This window comes from Macaca mulatta, chromosome 3 (genome assembly GCF_049350105.2).
Source record: "Macaca mulatta isolate MMU2019108-1 chromosome 3, T2T-MMU8v2.0, whole genome shotgun sequence".
NCBI lineage: Eukaryota > Metazoa > Chordata > Mammalia > Primates > Cercopithecidae > Macaca > Macaca mulatta.
Window position 1 is genome coordinate 102,222,265 of NC_133408.1, and position 17,766 is coordinate 102,240,030.

The 17,766-nt window shown below is 47.2% G+C and overlaps 1 protein-coding gene across 1 annotated transcript in view; it reads right to left on the reverse strand.

Annotated features, from left to right (window-relative positions):
* Positions 1-11,363, reverse strand: part of NFE2L3 (NFE2 like bZIP transcription factor 3) — a 30,572-nt gene extending 19,209 nt beyond the window's left edge. The window contains exon 1 of the mRNA XM_001094650.5: positions 10,405-11,363. Within this exon, the coding sequence (XP_001094650.3) occupies positions 10,405-10,977 (573 nt within the window). The 5' untranslated portion in view covers positions 10,978-11,363. The remainder of the gene's footprint in view (positions 1-10,404) is intronic.
* Positions 11,364-17,766: the final 6,403 nt, after the last annotated feature.

Here is a 17,766-nt window from a genome sequence, read left to right on the forward strand (position 1 = left end):
TTCAAAAAAAAAAAAAAAAAAATCCTTGTAAATTTATTTTAGGTGTGCTAATGGCATTGTGGTTATGTTTAGAAGAGTTCTTATGATTTGGGGATATATATTGAAATATTTACAGAAAGTTTTGAGTTAATGGAGGTAGTGGAAGAGTAAGAAAGGAACAATGCTTGTCTTTTCTCTTTTCCTTGCCAAGAAATGTCTTGGATTTGTTTCAAAAATAGAGGGGCAGACAGAGAGGGCGAGAGTTAAAGATGAAACATGACTGGCCATGAATTGGTAACTGTTGAAGCTACGTGATGGGAAGGGGGGCATTATCCATCTCCATTTTCTCCACTAGTAATAAATGCTTGATATTTTCCATAATAAAATGTGATATGGACCTGTAATCCCAGCACTTTGGGAGGCCAAGGCAGGTGGATCACTTGAGCCCAGGAGTTTGAGACCACCCGGGGCAACATGGTGAAACCCATCACTACAAAGAATACAAGAAATTAGCCAGGTGTGGTGGTGCGCACCTGAAGTCCCAGCTACTCAGGAGGCTGAGGTGGGAGGATCACCTGAGCCTGGGAGGTCAAGGCTGCAGTGAGTCCTGATTATGCCACTGCACTCCAGCCTGGGCAACAGAGTTAGACCTTGTCTCAAAAGAAAAAAAAAAAAAAGTCAAATAGTCTAAACTTACTTCTAAAGTCCCCTGGAGAACGCAGGGAAACAGCTGAAAAACTTGGCAGACATACTCCAGGTAGCTGAAGCTAAGACACAGAGGCCCATGTTCCATGGGGGCGGCAGTAAAGAGCATCACTTATGATTCATTTATTTAGGGTTAAATTATCCCAGCAGGCAGAATAGACCAACTGGTCCTCAAAATACATATTTTTGTATTTTTCCTTATTATGGAAAATTTCAAACATGTAAACAGAATACAGAATCATACAGTGCACCTTCCATGTAACTATTACCCAGTTTCAACAATGATCAGCACTCTTTTATCATCAATACCTTCACCCCTCCCCACTGAATTCTTCTTTAATAGTTTTTAGGTAGGATTTATACATGCAGAAATGCAGCACTTTGACAAATGGAGGCACCCATGTAACTGACACCCCAACCACGATACAGAACATTTCAGAAAGTTCTCCCCTCCTGATATTTTTAGCTCAGCTTTGCCTGTTCTAGAACTGAAGAACGATTTTTTTTTTTTTTTTTTTTTTTTTGAGACGGAGTCTTGCTCTGTAGCCCGGGCTGGAGTGCAGTGGCCGGATCTCAGCTCACTGCAAGCTCCGCCTCCCGGGTTTACGCCATTCTCCTGCCTCAGCCTCCGGTTTTTTTTTTTTTTTTTTGAGATGCAGTCCAGCTGTATCGCCCAGGCTGGAGTGCAGTAGCGTGATCTCAGCTCACTGCAACCTCCACCTCCCGGGTTCAAGCGATTCTCATGCCTCAGCCTCCCAAGTAGCTGGGATTACACGTGTGTGCCACCATGCCCAGCTAATTTTTGTATTTTTAGTAGAGACAGGGTTTCACCATGTTGACCAGGCTGGTCTCAAACTCCTGACCTCAAGTGATCTTCCTGTCTTGGCCTCCCAAAGTGCTGGGATTACAGGCATGAGCCACTGCGCCTGGCATTAAAAGCATGAATTTTAAACTGCACTTATGTGCAAGCTAGTTCTGCATTCATTGTTTTTGAATGCTAGATGCCCATTCCCCAACCTACCTCCACCCCCACCCAGAGAGATGTTCTTTAGAATATATCAGGAAATAATAAAAGGAGCTAGGGAAATTGGGCTTTGACTTTTAAGTGCCTGGTAAGTCACTTTGGCCCAGTTTTTTAACTGCTCTGGACCTTAAATTCCTAGAAGGGCTTTCAGCCAGACACTCCTTCCATTCAGGTATTGCTGGACACTGAGGAGCCCTGGGGGAGGAGCACCAAGGCAGAGGACTTTAAGCTTGGGATGGCAAAAGAACCACCTGGGGGTCTGGAAAACTCCAGAGGTATTCATTCAGCCTGGTGGTAGATGGGTGGGCCTGGCAATCTGCATTTTAACTAGTGCCCCAGGAGGCTCTCAATTTAGTCACTGAATTGCCCTTAGACCCTTGGAGAAACTCTAAAGAAAGGCAAGGCCAAAAAAAAGAGAGAGAAAAGCTAGGAAATTAAGTTCTTCCTGTGGTTGAGCTTTAGCAGAACTTCAGTTGGCATTTAGAGTTCTGCCTCCTCAACAAGTCCAAGGCCTCCTTCACATAACAGCTCTTCAAATATTTGAAGTTGGTGATCATGATCCTTCCTCAGTCTGATATTCTCAGCATGGAACTGCCTCAATTCATTCAACCATTTCCAGTATGACCTCCCCTTTGGGGAGGGAAGGGTTCCTTTCATGCTGAAGTGGATTCCAGTCTTTGGTAATTTCCTCTAGAAGACGAGGGGTGTCCTGGAGGTTTGACCTGGAGCTCAGAAGCAATAAAAGCGAATCATCTGTTGACCATCTATTACTATGCCAGGAACTGTACCAGCCCTTAAACATACAGTGTCATTTAATCCTCATAAGAACTCTTCAAGAAAGATGTTAATTTTCTCCATCTACCAATTTGGAAACCATGATTTCCCAGGAAGAGGTGGAGCTGGATGGCGTCATGGTCAGTTTTAAATGTCAAGGAGCTAGGCTATTGTTCCTAGTCATTCTATTAAGTGCTAAGCTATGTGTTGCTCTGAAGGTATTCTGTACATGTGGTTAGCATCTACAATCAACCAGCTGACTTAAAGTAAAGGAGATTATCTTCAATAATCTGGGTGGGTCTCCAATTAATTGAAGAGCTTTAAGAGCAAAACTGGGGTTTCCTTGAGAAAGAAGAAATTCTCCCCGAAGCCTGCAGCATCACAGCTCCTGCAGAGCTTCCAGAGTTTCTGGGTGCCCTAGAGAGTTTGAATTTGCCAGCCTTCCCAATTATATCATCCAATTCCTTGAAATAAATCTGTGTGTATGTGTGTATTTATTTTTTCACATTCTACTTGTTCTGTTTTTCTGGAGAACTCTGACAGATAAAAACAGGAACCCAGTTCTCCCCAATTTCAAAATATCACGTCTTGCCTCTGTGACTTGCCCACATTCTGCCAACCACCAGCTGCAACTCCACCAAAAACAACTCAGGGATGTACCTCAGCCTAGGCAGGCTTCAGCTGCCCAGAACTGTATTTGAATGTCAACATAGATCCAGCCGGGTGCGGTGGCTCACACCTGTAATCCCAGGACTTTAGGAAAAGAGGCAGGAGGATAGCTTGAGCCCAGGAGTTTGAGACCAGCCTAAGTAGCATGGCGAGACCTTGTCTCTGCAAACAAATTTTTAAAAAATTAGCCAGGTGCAGTGGTGCATGCTTGTGGTCCCAGCCACTTAGGAGGCTAAGGCAGGAGGATGGCTGTGCCCAGGAGGTTGAGGCTGCAGTAAGATATGACTGCACCACTGCACTCCAGCCTGGGTGAGCAAGACCCTATCTTGGGTGCCTCCATTTGTCAAAGTGCTGCAAAAAAAAAAAAAAGAAAAGGAAAGGAAAAAAAAAAGTGACAAGATTTTGAGAATAAATTCTTCGGATCACAAGGCTGCCATGAATGGGAGAGACTTTTGTTTTTACCTTTGAAGGTTTATAGTGAGCAGGAGGTGTGGTTTACTCAGTGCTTAAGAACGGTGACCTGTTCTATTCTTAGCAAGGTCACTAACGTGCTATATAACTCTAGGCAATCCCAAGTTTCACCACTTGATTAATTATAATGCCAGCCTGAAAGTCTGCTTTCCACTGCCCCATCCACTCAGACAGTTGGCATTAAATAGTCAGATGGCCCATCAGGATTTCAGATCTGACCTACTTTCTAGTTGAGACTCGGGCCTTGAAGGACCCAAGACACCTTCACACCCGTGGTGTCTTTGAAGTTCTGCAAAGCCAATGTCATGAATGATAAGTGCTGAACAGACAGACACTGGCTGAACTGACCTCTGCTCCTAACCCTGTCCCTGGGTGCTGTTTCAGGTGAAAGCCAAGACCCAGTCTCCACACTCCAGCCACTGCAGTTCAAAGGAAAGGACGCCAAGTCCTATAGAAGAAACGTTACAGAGTGCAATAGGGCTCAAAGGGAAGAACAGGAAATGTTTTATGGATGAGGTGATGGTTGAGCTGAGTTTGAGAATTTAACCATAAAAGAGAGGAATGAAAGGAAGGCATTCTGGGCAAAGGTAAGAGAGTAAAGGGCAGGAGATCATGGCGTTGTTTGGGGAAAGGGATGGAGAAAGTTTTCTCCTGGAAAGAAGGCTACATGGAGAGGCCCAGCAAGAGCAGCTGGGGGCTGGGTCACATAAGCCACAAGGGCAGCCGTGAATGACAAAATACTGAATAAGTAGGCAATGGCGAGCTAGAGGAGGCATCCCACACAAAGCAGAGAGATGAACCAAGGTGTGCTTTGGAAACCTGCACCTGACAACGCAATGGACAGGAGTAAACTGGGGAGGAAGCAGTAGGAGCCCCACCTAAATTATTAACAGTGTATCAACCCTGCTCAACTTGCACTATTTCATTCAATCCTCACCACCACTTCCTAAGATGCTCTTACTATTCCATTTTACAGATAAGGGAACCAAGGCTCAGAACCGTTAAGAAGTGTGCCCCAGATCACACAACCAGTGTGGCACTGGGATATTCCCCAGCCGGTCTGATTCCAGGGCCAGCACACAAGACCCCTAGACCAGCCTGCATCAAGTCAGGGCTTGGGCCCTGCATGCTCATTTCCCACTCTCTGGGTTGAGAAGTAGGGGTCATAGAAAGAAGGAGAATGACACAAGAGACTTGGCAAAGATGATTTCTCCACAACCTACTAATGGAGGGGAAATATTGACTGGAAAAAGATGGTTTGAGCCAAGCTTCCCCAGGGTTGCACATCAAGCCAGCAAAACCCCAGATTTTCTCAGGAGCATATACCAAGTCCTGTGCAAATGATCCTCCATATAGACCAGCTGCTTTCAGAAACAGCTCACTTAGCTTTTAATCATAAGCAGGCTGAACACCCTGAGAGTTGATGGAAGGAAGATGGTGATTGTTACAGACTGAACTGTGTCCCCAAAATTCATGTTGAACTCCTAACCTCATACTTAGAACATGATCTTATTTGGAAACTGGGTCCATTGCAGATGTAACTAGATAAGTTAAGATAGGAAGGAGGGTAGACCCTTATCCAATGACTGACTGATGTCCTTATAAAAAGGGAAATTTGGCCAGCCTGGGCAAAATGGCAAAACCCTCGTCTCTACAAAAATTAAAAAATTAGCTGGGCGTGGTGGCAGGCGCCTGTAATGCCAGCTACTCAGGAGGCTGAGGCAGGAGAATCGCTTGATCCGGGGAGGCAGAGGTTGCAGTGAGCCGAGATTGCACCATTGAAGTCCAGCCTGGGAGACAGAGCAAGATTCCGTCTCAAAAAACAAAACAAAACAAAACAAAACAAACCCAACAACAAAAAAGGGAAATCTGGATACAGACATGCCCATAGGGAGAACGCCATATGAAGATAAAGGCAGAGCTCAGGTGATGGAGAAGAAACCAAGGAATGCCAAAGATTGCCAGCAAACCACCAAAATGCAGGAGAGAGCTGTGGAACAACTTTCTCCCTCACAGCCCGCAGGAGGGCCAACTCTGCTGACACCTTGATCTTGGACTTCTTGCCTCCAGAACTGTTAGAGAACAAATTTCTGTTTAAGCCACCCAGTCTGTGGTATTTGTTATGGCAGCCCTAGCAAACTCATACAGTGACTTAAATGACATCCTTTCCCATACAAAGACAATAGTGCACCTTTAAACTTCCTTTAGTAAACAAAATGCAAATCCCACTGTGAACGCTTGTCATAAACGCCATGTATGTAATTTTAAGACTATTTCCGTAACATAGCTGTGATTTTAAAACGGGCAAATGTCTGAAATTTCTTTTCCAATTGCCCAGGCGTTAGAGACTGTTCTTTATTCTGAAATGAAAAACAATTTTTACTTTAACAATCAAGGACCTTCTTTCTCTTTCCTTTACTCTTAGAATTAAATATTGAGGCCAGGTGCAGTGGCTCATGCCTGTACTTGGGCCCAGGAGTTTGAGACCAGCCTGAGCAACATTGAGAGACCTTATTTCTATCAAAAAAAAAAAAAAAATTAGCCAGAAGCAGTGGTGCGTGTCGGTAGTCCGAGCTACTTGGGAGGCTGAGGTGGGAGAAGCGTTTGAGCCCAAGAGGTTGAGACAGCAGTGAGCTGTGATGGTACTACTATACTCCAGCCTGCGAGGCAAAGTGACCCTGTCTCAAAAAAAAATAAATATCGACTAGATCAGATTCTTTCTGTGCCCTGAAGAAACCAGCCCAACAGTTTCTTTTCTCTTTTTTCCTTTTGAGATGGAGTCTCACTTTGTCACCCAGGCTGGAGTGCAGTAGAGCAATCTTGGCTCATTGCAACCTCCACCTCCCAGGTTCAAGCGAGTCTCTTGCCTCAGGCTAGGACTACAGGCACGTGCCACCATGCCCGGCCACGATGCCCGGCTAATTTTTAGTATTTTTAGTAGAGACGGGGTTTCACCGTGTTAGCCAGGATGGTCTCGATGTCCTGACCTCGTAATCCTCCCGCCTCAGCCTCCCAAAGTGTTGGGATTACAGGCTTGAGCCACCATGCCCGGCCCAGCCCAACAGTTTCTTCAAGCAGTTAATCAAGAGGTCTTACCAGACCCCTCACCCAGCAGAAGGTCTCTGTACCAGGATAGGAAACCACATCAAAATGACCACAAGCCCTCTCAGTTTCAAAGTGGCAACAACTCTCTGAAATACTGAAGCTGGCTGTAAGCAGCTGTTCCATACGTTTACACATTCAATTCTACAAAAACTGTTCATTTCTTTGTTTAACCCGTGTGTTACTTGGAAGAACGCATGCTTCATCCGTTGTGAATGACTGTGGTTATGAAGGGAAGCGTGTCGGCCCTGGGGAATTCCAGAGTCGGTTTTCAGATAATGATAAGCCCCAGTAAGAAGTGAAACCAAAGCAGTACTCCTTCTGATACTTGGAAAATCCCCTACTCCAAAATATTTTTGCATATGTACATAAATTAAGGAAAATTATACTATAAAACTCCTGCAACTCAAATGTAAGCCACTGGAATTATCTATTTTTTAAAATTATAAATTATGTTCCTAGGGGACAAAGCACTTCCTCTCTTTGAAGTTAACAGTAGCTAACATTTACTAAGCACTTAAGTGACAGGCAAGTTCTAAGCCCTTTACATGGAATGAACTTTTTAATTCTCACATCAACCCTCTGAGGCTAGCACCCTTCTGATTCCCACTGTGCAGGGGAAGAGAATGAAGCACAGAAAGGTTAAGCAACTTGTCCAAGGTCACAGAAGTAGTAGAACTGGGATTCAAAACCAGGCAGTCTGGGTCTAGCACACCCCACTTCTTTAATAACCAACCAAACTAGATATGTAGACAAAAAAGCCAAAAGGAATCCAGTGAGCAGGGACAGGTGAAGGAGGGTGGGTTAAGGACGGAGGGCAGAAGAGAGCAGCTATACAATCCAGGCACCATGCTGCCCTTCCCAATGGGCTTTTCCCACTTAATCAGCACAACTCCCTCTGGAGTACACATTCCTCTCCCACTTGACATGAGACCCTGAGGCTTGGAGTGATTCAAGCAGCATATGGAAGGGCATACTAGCAGGTGATGCTCCCAAACCCAGGTCTAGCTGACTACAAAGACCAGTGTTGTTTTTCCAGCCCATTTTCTCCCCAAAGTCATGGTTCTAAATTGCAACCTCTTCATTATGAATGGCACAGTCTAGCACTGGAGAGTGGTTAGCGTGGGCAGTGGGAGGCTGAGTCACCCCATCCCAGATGCACTGAGACGTCCCAGATGTCCAGAGAGCCTGAGTACAGTGCAGGTACTTAATTAATGTGCCAGTCTGGGAGTCGGGAGACTCAGGCTCTAGTCCCTCTTTTTGCACTGACATGTGGCTTTAGCCAAATCCCTGGGCTTCTAGTTTTCTTCTTCTTTTTATTTTTTTCTTTTTGAGACAGATTCTCATTCCGTCACCCAGGATGGAGGTCAGTGGCACAATCTCGGCTCACTGCAACCTCCGCCTCCCAGATTCAAGCGATTCTCGTGCCTCAGCCTCCCAAGTAGCTGGGACTACAGGCATGTGCCACCACACCCAACTAATTTTTGTATTTTTAGTAAAGATGGGGTTTCACCATGTTGCCCAGTCTGGTCTCAAACTCTTGACCTCAAGTGATCTGCCCGTCTCAGCCTCCCAAAGTGCTGGGATAACAGGTGTGAGCCACCACACTCAGACCTATTTTTCGTAAGTACAAATTGTATATAAGGGTGCCTGGCCAGTGCATCACACAAGGTTGATGTAAAAGGCTACAAAAGTGAACTGGCCGTGACAACTGTAAGGAGCCAGACAGCTGATTTTTGCCAGATTGAATGTAACCAGGTCATCCCAGAAGTGAACATGGTGCACACATGCCAGCCCAGCCAGGAAGGCACTGCCAGGAGAATGGTTATCGGGGAACTTCACTCTCTCCCCTAGGAAAGCTGGACTCAGAGCCTCCACAGTGGTTTGGCTGGCCCAGGCTCCAAAGCTGCCTCTAAGGCAGGCCTGCCAGTCTAGGCCACCCACGGTGGCTCATGCCTGTAAACCCAGCACTTTGGGAGGCGGAGATGGGATGGTTACTTGAGCCAAGGAGTTCGAGACTAGCCTAGGCAACATAGTGAGACCTCTCTCTACAAAAAATTAGCCAGTATGATGGTGCACACCAGTTGTCCCAGCTACTTGGGAGACTTAAGTGGAAGTATCGCTGGAGCCGGGGAGGTTGAGGCTGCAGTGAGTCGTCGTTGCGCCTTTGCACTCCAGCCTGGGTGACAGAGCAAGACCCTGTATTTAAAACCAAACAAACAAAAAACAGCCAAGGGAAGGCCACCTTGTCTCCCAGGTCATGTAGGAGGGAAGTTTCTGAGGATTGAACAGCTTCCTCTCTCTCCTCCCTCCAAGTCCCTGTACACTTTGCACACGGGCTGGCATTCGGGTGTGGGTGGCAGAGTGCCATCTGCTACAGCATCCAGCACTAGGTTTCAATTCTGTGTTACAGAACCAGGAATGGTGGCAGTGCAGCATGTACTCGCTTATTAGAGGGCAGAGTATTTAGGTGAGACAGACCCCATAGGGTCCAGATTGGATAAGTGAGCGGGGAAGAACCTTCCACAGTATATCCTGAACACAGAAGGATCCCTCCAAGACTCTCACAGGCCCCCACCCCGTTGGTTCCGGTCCCCAGGAAGAGGAAGGGCTCAGATCAGCATAACAGTGAATCACCGAGCACTTCCACACAATGACCCCTCCGGGAGGGTGGAGAAGCTTGTCTGGCAACTGCCTACACAAACGGCAATTCTGAAGAGCAGCAAACAAACCAGTTTAGCCCCAAATCCCATTTTGCATAAGAATGCGCCCCACAAAAACAACACCCGAAGAACACTTGTTGATCACCACTGGTCGATCGATACCAGTTGCAAACACTAAAGTTTGAGCCAAGACAGAATTTTAAAAGTCCCGTGGAAGGAACTTTGAGTAAAGTGGTTTTGTGGAAATTGGTGCTCAAGTGTCGTTACACTGAACTCAAACGTTCCATGGGGAGCACCAGATACTTCAACCAACAGATCTTGGTAAACTTGGTTTCAGAAAGAAGTTAAGCCAGAGAAGGGTTTGGACCCATAAACCAAAGGGAACTTGTTAGTCACTAGGTGACTGTCAAGGTACCTGTTTTCTTTATGGTAATAAGAGGTTACACAAATTCCAGGAAGAAGGATTGCTAGGTGCAGGGGATGGTTAAGTCACAGGGGGACCGCCTGCCAGCTGGCCTCTGAATAGACCCTGACCATGGCTCCTTAATCCAGGGAAGCAGCAAAAACGAACAGCAATTGGGTTGAAATCAGGGCGAAGGCCCTTGCGTTAGGCCGGGAGAGTCGTTCTTAAAAACGTGCATCCTCCCAGAGGTCACGGCTTCCTTCACATCGTCCAGGTCGGGCACGGGTCCCAGAGAATGACATCCCAGTGTACATGAGGTACTCAGCGAAGACAGCGGGCATTGCTTCTCCCCTCCCCATCCCCGAACTACTCTTGCCAGCCATCAAACACAAGGAAAGATGTTCTCTACAACCAAACGGATGATTTCATCCACTTCTTCCTTAAACACCTAAAAGCCACAGCAACAGCACTAGTAGCTTTGCGAACCTGCAAAGCCCAGGGACTAAGGGTGTCAGGACACAGCGAGAGTGGCCCCTGCCCAGATCCGACACAAGCCTCGAGGGCTCCGGGCGGCGTAGACGCCACACTTTGCTCGCGTCCCGCTCTGCACCTACCTCGCTCGCACATCCGCCAGCGTCCGGCACCTGAGCCGTCGGTTCCACAGGTGCCTTCTCCTCTTCCTCGGCGTCCAACGGGCCACTCCGAGCCGCTCGGGGGTCCCCGCCGGCCCCCTGCACAGCCTGGCTGCCGCCGTCCACGCTGGCGCCGGCTCCTCCGGCGGACGAGGCGGCGGCGGCGGCGCCGAGCAGCCCGTGGGCCTCGTCCGCGCTCCCGGCAGCCACGCTGTGCACCAGCCACGCATCCACCCGGGTGCGAGGGATGAAGGGGACTCCGAGCGCGCGCACCTCCCGGAGCAGCTGGCCCTCGGGCGGCGCGGCAGGGTCCAGCTCCCGGCCCTTGGGGTGCAACTGGCCCGCGCGCCCCCACCCTCCCGAGGCGGAGAAGGGGTTGAGCGCGTAGGCGGAGCTGGCCGGGCCGCCCAGGAGTAGCAGCTCGTCCCGGAGCACGGTGGGCGGCGGCAGCAGCAGGTAAAGGTCCAGGTCTACGCGAAGCCCCGCCAAGCTCAGCAGGAGGGTGAGGTGCAGGAGGCCGCCGCCGGCCGACCACCACCGCTTCAGGTGCTTCATCGCTGCCGCGCGCCCGGGAACGCCCCTGCCGGCGCCCGCAGGTCCCAGCGCCCCAGCCGCCGGGGTGACACGTGCGGACCCCACACGCCGCCCGCACCTGCCTGGAACCCGGAGAAGCGAAACAATGAACCGGGGCGCGCGGCGGCCGTCGCGGGTTCCCAGGACCGGGCACAAAGGTGTTCCCTCGGCAGCCGGCACCGTGCCTGGCACGGCCGGGAATCGGGAGAAACGAAGGAGGAGCCACCTGCGCACGGAGCCCGTTCGCCCGGCCGCCCGCAGCCAGGCGCGGTGGCCAAGCTCCGCCCCGGGCCGCGGGCGCAGCCGCCGGGAACACGCCCTCTGCCTCCCCGGGCCCGCGCCCGTGGGAGGGGCCGTGCGGGGCGGGGCTCCCCGAGCTCAAAGCCTCTTTATGTTCGGGGAACGCAAGGCTTTCTGGGAGCAGAAGCTGTTCTGGGCACCAAGTGGCTCCTTGCCACCCGTGAGCTGCACCATCCTAGCTGAAAGCCAAGGGTGGGAGTTGGGGTGGAGGACTAGGTGGAGGGTAGCTGTGTGGGAAGGGACAGGACGTGTAGATTAGGCGGAGAGTGACTGGGCAACTGCGAGGCCTCTGGCAGCTTGCAAAGGGCTTCCACCTCCACGTGAGGACGCTTGGCGGGCACAGTGGGCAAGAGTAACTTCTCTCAGTTCCCCTCTCTGTAAAATGGGGATCATAGCGCCTGTCAAACAGGGATGTGATGAGGTCAGATGAAATATTTTGTGTACAGTTCGGAGTTTCACATATAAATTACACGTGAAATTTATATGTGCCATTGGGATCAGTCATCCTACCACTCTGCACACCCCAGTCCCCGCCTCACAGACCCCTCTCTCTTCTCTGGGCGTGCTCTGCATAGTGCTAGACCTCCTCTCTTGGTATCCTTTGCTCTTTATCCGTTGTTTCCTTGAGGGATGAGAGCACCAGCTCTACAGTTACCCTGAGTGAGTTCAAGTCCCCCCTCCACTTGAGGGGCGACCTTGGACAAATCTCTCCTTTTCTCTGTGCCTCAGTTTTCTCACTGTAAAATGAGACTAATAATAGCACCTCCCCAGCAGACCTTTTGTGAGCCCCAAATGAGATAATGCATGTAAACCACCGACCACAGCACTGCATAGGTAGGAAGTGCTCCCTGCTACCCATTGTTTGTATTACTCACCCTCAAGGCTTAGCTCCAAAGCTACATCCTCTGAATTTTCACCAGTTGGCATTAATCTCTCCCCCATCTGTTCCACAGTGCTTTCTCCGTTCGCCAACATTATAACAGTTGGCTCATTCTACTCTGTGTTGTAGATGAGAATCAGTCTGATTTGCCCATTGTAAATTCTTGAGGACAAGGAACCTGTTTGGTTCACCTTTGTGCATGCACAGTACCCAGCACTGGGCCTTGCAAGGGTAGATTTTACTAACCTTAGCTCCCTTCCTTGGAAGAAAAGGGGAGAGGAGGGGATGTCCAACTGAGAACGGCCAGTTGTGTAAAAAGTTGAGCAAGACTTGTTTTAAAAGGCCCCTCCCTCCACCTGGGTTTTTCATCTCTCTCCTGGGCTAGTGTAGTAAGAAGAGAAAAGAACGGGGACCAGGGGAGCAGAAACAGACTTCTTAAAGTTGCTTCCTCTGTGCTAAGCCTTGGAGGATGGGTTGGGGTGGCAAAGAGGATGAAGAAAGGTGATTGCCAGGTTACCAAGACCCCGTTCACAGCATTTAGTCTCTGAACAGGGGATTCAGAGTCTCAGCTTAGTAAATGCTGCCTTCAGCTTTTTACTGAGAACCTACTAATTGCCTGAGGCTGTGCTGGAGGCATGAAGTATATGAAATGGAGTACTTTCGTTCTGTTAAGTTTATGGTTTCACTAGGGAGATGAGATAAAAATTTGTGAGATACCAAGAAACAAGAGAAATAATGTATTTGATTGCCAAAATACTTAGATGTAAATTACTTCAGGGTTTATGTAGGGAGCTCTATAAACTGTTGAGAGTAGAGGCAGTGCCTTCTTCAAAGTGGTGCCCTCAAGAATCTTACACACAGTTGATGCTCAAAAAAAATATTTATTAGTTGAATTGAGGAGGTTACACTTGAGATGTATTTTGAGAAATCTGAATAGACTAGGAACAGGAAGCACATTCAAACTTCTAACATTTGTTGGGAAGTGGGCTGACCCCTCACCATTTTACAATGTGAATTGATAATCATAGTGTTAAATATCTTTCAGACTACACACTTCAAAAGCGTGGCTTAACTCTGTGGCTTCTGACTGGCAGGAACAATGGTACCTAAAAGATCTTGCAGTAAAGTGTTAACCAGGAGACTATCCTACATACCCTTGACTTTACTCACAATAAAAAGTCCCATTTTTAGGAGCATGGAGAGAATGGAATGAAATTAGAAGGAAAAACTTCCTAAGGTTTATTTCTAGAATCTTCCATCTAGGAATAGCCAAGTGAAAAGTCCAAACCATTGTCTTGTAAAAGCCTCGAAAAGTCATCTGCATTCATAAAATCCTGAAATCAGTGCAAATCAACTCAAAGGTTGACCTGAAACTGGTGCCCGTATGTAAACTATTTGCTTCTGATCCAAATGAGATAAGTAATAGAATTGAGAATTGAAATAATTTTTTTTTCTTTTTGTAGAGATGGAGTCTTGCTGTGTTGCCCAGGCCTGTCTTGAACTCCTGGGCTCAAGCGATCCTCCTGCCTCAGCCTCCGTAAGTGCTGCGATTACAGGTGTGAGCCACCATGCTTGGCCTAAAGAAATTTATATAGCAATTTGACATCATTACAACATCAACAGATGAGCCGAGATTTTGCGGGTTTTTAATGCCTTTGTAATTTTAGGTTTCTAGAAATGAATTTCTATTTTATTTGACAAAAGTACTGACTTGCAACAAATTGAATTTTTTTTTTAAGTTGATTCTTCACCAGGGTTAGTTTGAGAAGCACTGCCTTAAATGGCATCCTGGTAGGGTAGGCAATGCCTAAGATAATGTTCAGTGATTATTCCCTTCCCTTGAGCGTGGGCTAGACCTGGTGATGTGCTTCTAATAAACAAAATGTGGCAAAAATGGTGGGCTTTCATTTCTGAGTTTAGATTACAAAAAGATGGAGTGGCTTTTATCTTGCTTACCCTCTCTCCCACTTTCTCCCTCTTGGAGCCCTCACTCTGGGGGAAGGAATTGACCATTTTTTTTTTTTTTTTTTTAGACGAGGCTCTTGTTGCCCAGGCTGGAGTGCAATGGTGCAATCTCGGCTCACTGCAGCCTCCACCTCCCAGGTTCAAGCAATTCTCCTGCCTCAGCCTCCTGATTAGATGGGATTACAGGTGCCCACTAACACGCCCAGCTAATTTTTTGTATTTTTGGTAGAGATGGGGTTTCACCATGTTGGCCAAGCTGGTCTCAAACTCCTGACCTCAGTTGATCCACCCACCTTGGCTTCCCAAAGTCCTGGGATTACAGGCATGAGCCACCATGCCCAGCAGGGAAGCTACCATGTTTTAAGGAGTCCTACGTAGAGGCTCATGTGGCAAGGCCAATATCCAGTGAGAGAGAAGCTGAGGCTTGCCAGCAGCCACTTGAGTGGGCTTAGAAGCTGATCCTTCTTCAGTTGAGGTTTGAAGTGACTAAGTTGGCTTGTAGCCCATGCTAACTCCTTGATTGCAGCTTTGTGAAAGGCCCTGAGCAAGAGGACTACACTGCACATGGATTCCTGACCCAGAAATAAATCTAAGATAATAAATGTTGTTTGAAGTCACTACATTTTGGGGTGATTTGCTGCATAGTTGTAGGTAACTTGTATACCTTGTGTGAGAGGTGGACATCGCCGGGCGCAGTGGCTTACGCCTGTAATCCTAGCACTTTGGGAGGCTTAGGCGGGTGGATTGTCTGAGCTCAGTAGTTTGAGACCAGCCTGGGCAACATGGTGAAACACCGTCTCTACTAAAATACAAAAAATTAACCAGGCGCGGTGGCATGCGCCTGTAGTCCCAGCTACTCGGGAGGCTGAGGCAGGAGAATTGCTTGAACCCGGGAGGTGGAGGTTGCAGTAAGCCAAGATTGCACCACTGCACTCCAGCCTGGGTGACAGAGCGAGACTCTGTCTCCAAAAAAAAAAAGAAAAAAGAGGTGGACCTCCAGTCTTGAGTCCAGGGTCCAGGAATTCAAGACCAGCCTGGGCAACATAGTGAGATTCTGTTTCTATTTAAAAAAGAAAAAGAGGTAGACATCAGTCAAGTAGAAGGAAAAGCTGAAAATGTAACTGCATTTGTGCCATACAGTTAATGATATAGTCAATAATTTATAACTAGGAAATAACTTTACAGTAGTACATTCTAGTCCCTAGATGTATTTAAAGGGCTTAACCCTTTAAATGTAAAATTATAACTTGCCATGAAAGATAGTAACCACTAAAACATGGCCACCCCTACCTGGTATGAGATGAACACAACATAGCAATTTCTTGTAGACTTCTAAATAGAAAACACTTTTTTCCTCCTCTCTATACTCTCACACAACACTTCTGACAACCAAATGTGTGGGTTTTCGACACCAAGCAATTCTTCAATTCCAGTTCTCTGGGGTCAACAGGGTGTCCTCCAACCCAATTCAATTCTGACACTATTTGCCTGGAGTTAACATCAGACCTCACTTCAGATGCCAATCTCATCTCTGCCTTCTGAACTTCTGACTGACAGGCTATACACTGGGGGTTCCCTTCTCAGGTTTGATAATTTGCTAGAATGGCTCATAAAACGCGGAAACATTTACTCATGTTTATGGGTTTGTTATAAAAGATACAATACATGGAAGAGACACATAGGGCAAGGTATGGGGAAGGGGCACAGAGCTTCCATAACTTCTCCAGGTACACCACCCTCCCAGCATCTCTATGAGTGCATCAACCCAGATGGTCTCCAAACCCCGTCCTTTTAGTTGTCTATTTATTTTTTATGAAGTATTCATTACGTAGGCATGATTTTTTTTTTTTTTTTGAAACAGAGTCTTGCTCTATTGCCCAGGCTGGAGTGCAGTGGTGCAATCTTGGTTCACTGTAACCTCCACCTCCTGGTTCAAGTGATTCTCTCGTGCCTCAGCCTCCCCTAGTAGCTGGAACTACAGGCATGTACCACCATGCCTGGCTAATTTTTTTTATTTTTTATTTTTTTATTTTTTATTTTTAGTAGAGATAGGGTTTCGCCACATTGGCAAGGCTGGTCTCGAACTCCTGGTCTCAAGTGATTTGCTTGTCTCAGCCTCCAAAAGTGCTGGGATTAGAGGCGTGAGCCACCACACCAGGCTTGTAGGCATAACTGATTAATTCCTTAGGCTTTGGGGACTGAACTCAATCTCTAGCCCCTTTCCTGTCCCACTCTTATCACATTGTAAGTTATAAGGGTTTTAGGTGCTCTGGCCAGGAGCCAAGACAAAGACCAAAGACCTATGTATATATGGTGGGTTTGGAGTTTTTTTTTTTTTTTCTGGGACAGAGTCTCCCTCTGTCACTCAGGCTGGAGTGCAGTGGTGCAATCTTGACTGACTGTACCCCCTGTGTCTTGGGCTGAGGAGATCCTCCCAAAGAGATCCTCCCACCTCAGTCTCCTGAGTAGCTGGGACCACATGAAGCTAATTTTTGTAGTTTTTGTAGAGACGGGGTCTCTCTGCATTGCCAAGATTGGTCTTGAACTCCTGGACTCAAGCGATCCACCCACCTCAGCCTCCCAAAGTGCAAGGATTACAGGCTTGAGCCACGGCACCCAGCCAAAGATATATTTCTCATTGTATTACAAGATCACAGCATCTATCCAAAATCAGCAAGAAAGAAAACAGGTCAAAACCTTGACATCCTTCTTTTAGAAAGTGTCCGTTAATATTAGCCACAGGAAATTTAAATTTGTGGTAGAAATTCCATGATTAAGCAAAATAGCCTGTTAAAGTCCAAGACATAAATTAAGATATACATTGTATCATCTAGGAGGGATAATTAAGTATAGTTAGTTTAAAACAGGTATAGTCACTAGAATTGAAGTTCTTGGGACATTTTGCCAAAGGCTTTTGCAAAAGAGAATAGCTTTATGAATGACCTGATTTGCTGTGTAATACCAATCTTGGTGATGAAGAATCAACTGATACTTAATGCAAAGGATGAGTTTGTGCTTTTTTTTTGGTTAGTTTATAATATTCCAAAAGTTTGACTTTAACGTTGCTTTGGACATCATGAGGACAATGATCGCTAAGTGCTTGCACATAGTATTCACAATAGTAGCCACGATGTACTGAACCCTGCTCCGCGCTGGCCCCTTTTTGTGCATTTATTCCTTACAGCATCTTTGTGAAGTAGGGTAGCCGGGGATAAAAACCAAATATCATAACAAAAGATGCTTTTGTCACTTTATTTATTTATTTATTTTTATTTATTTATTTATTTTTATTTATTTATTTATTTATTTGAGACGGAGACTCGCTCTGTTGCCCAGGCTGGAGTGCAGTGGCACGATCTCGGCTAACTGCAACCTCTGCCTCCTGGGTTCAAGCGATTCTTCTGCATCAGCCTCCTGAGTAGCTGGGACTACAGGCGCCCGCCACCACGACTGGCTAGTTTTTGTATTTTTAGTGGAGACAGATTTCACCATATTGACCAGGCCGGTCTCAAACTCCTGACCTCGTGATCCGCCCGCCTCAGCCTCCCAAAGTGCTGGGATTACAGGCATGAGCCACCACGCCTGGCCACTTTCATCACTCTTATCACTTAGGAAGTTACAAGGGT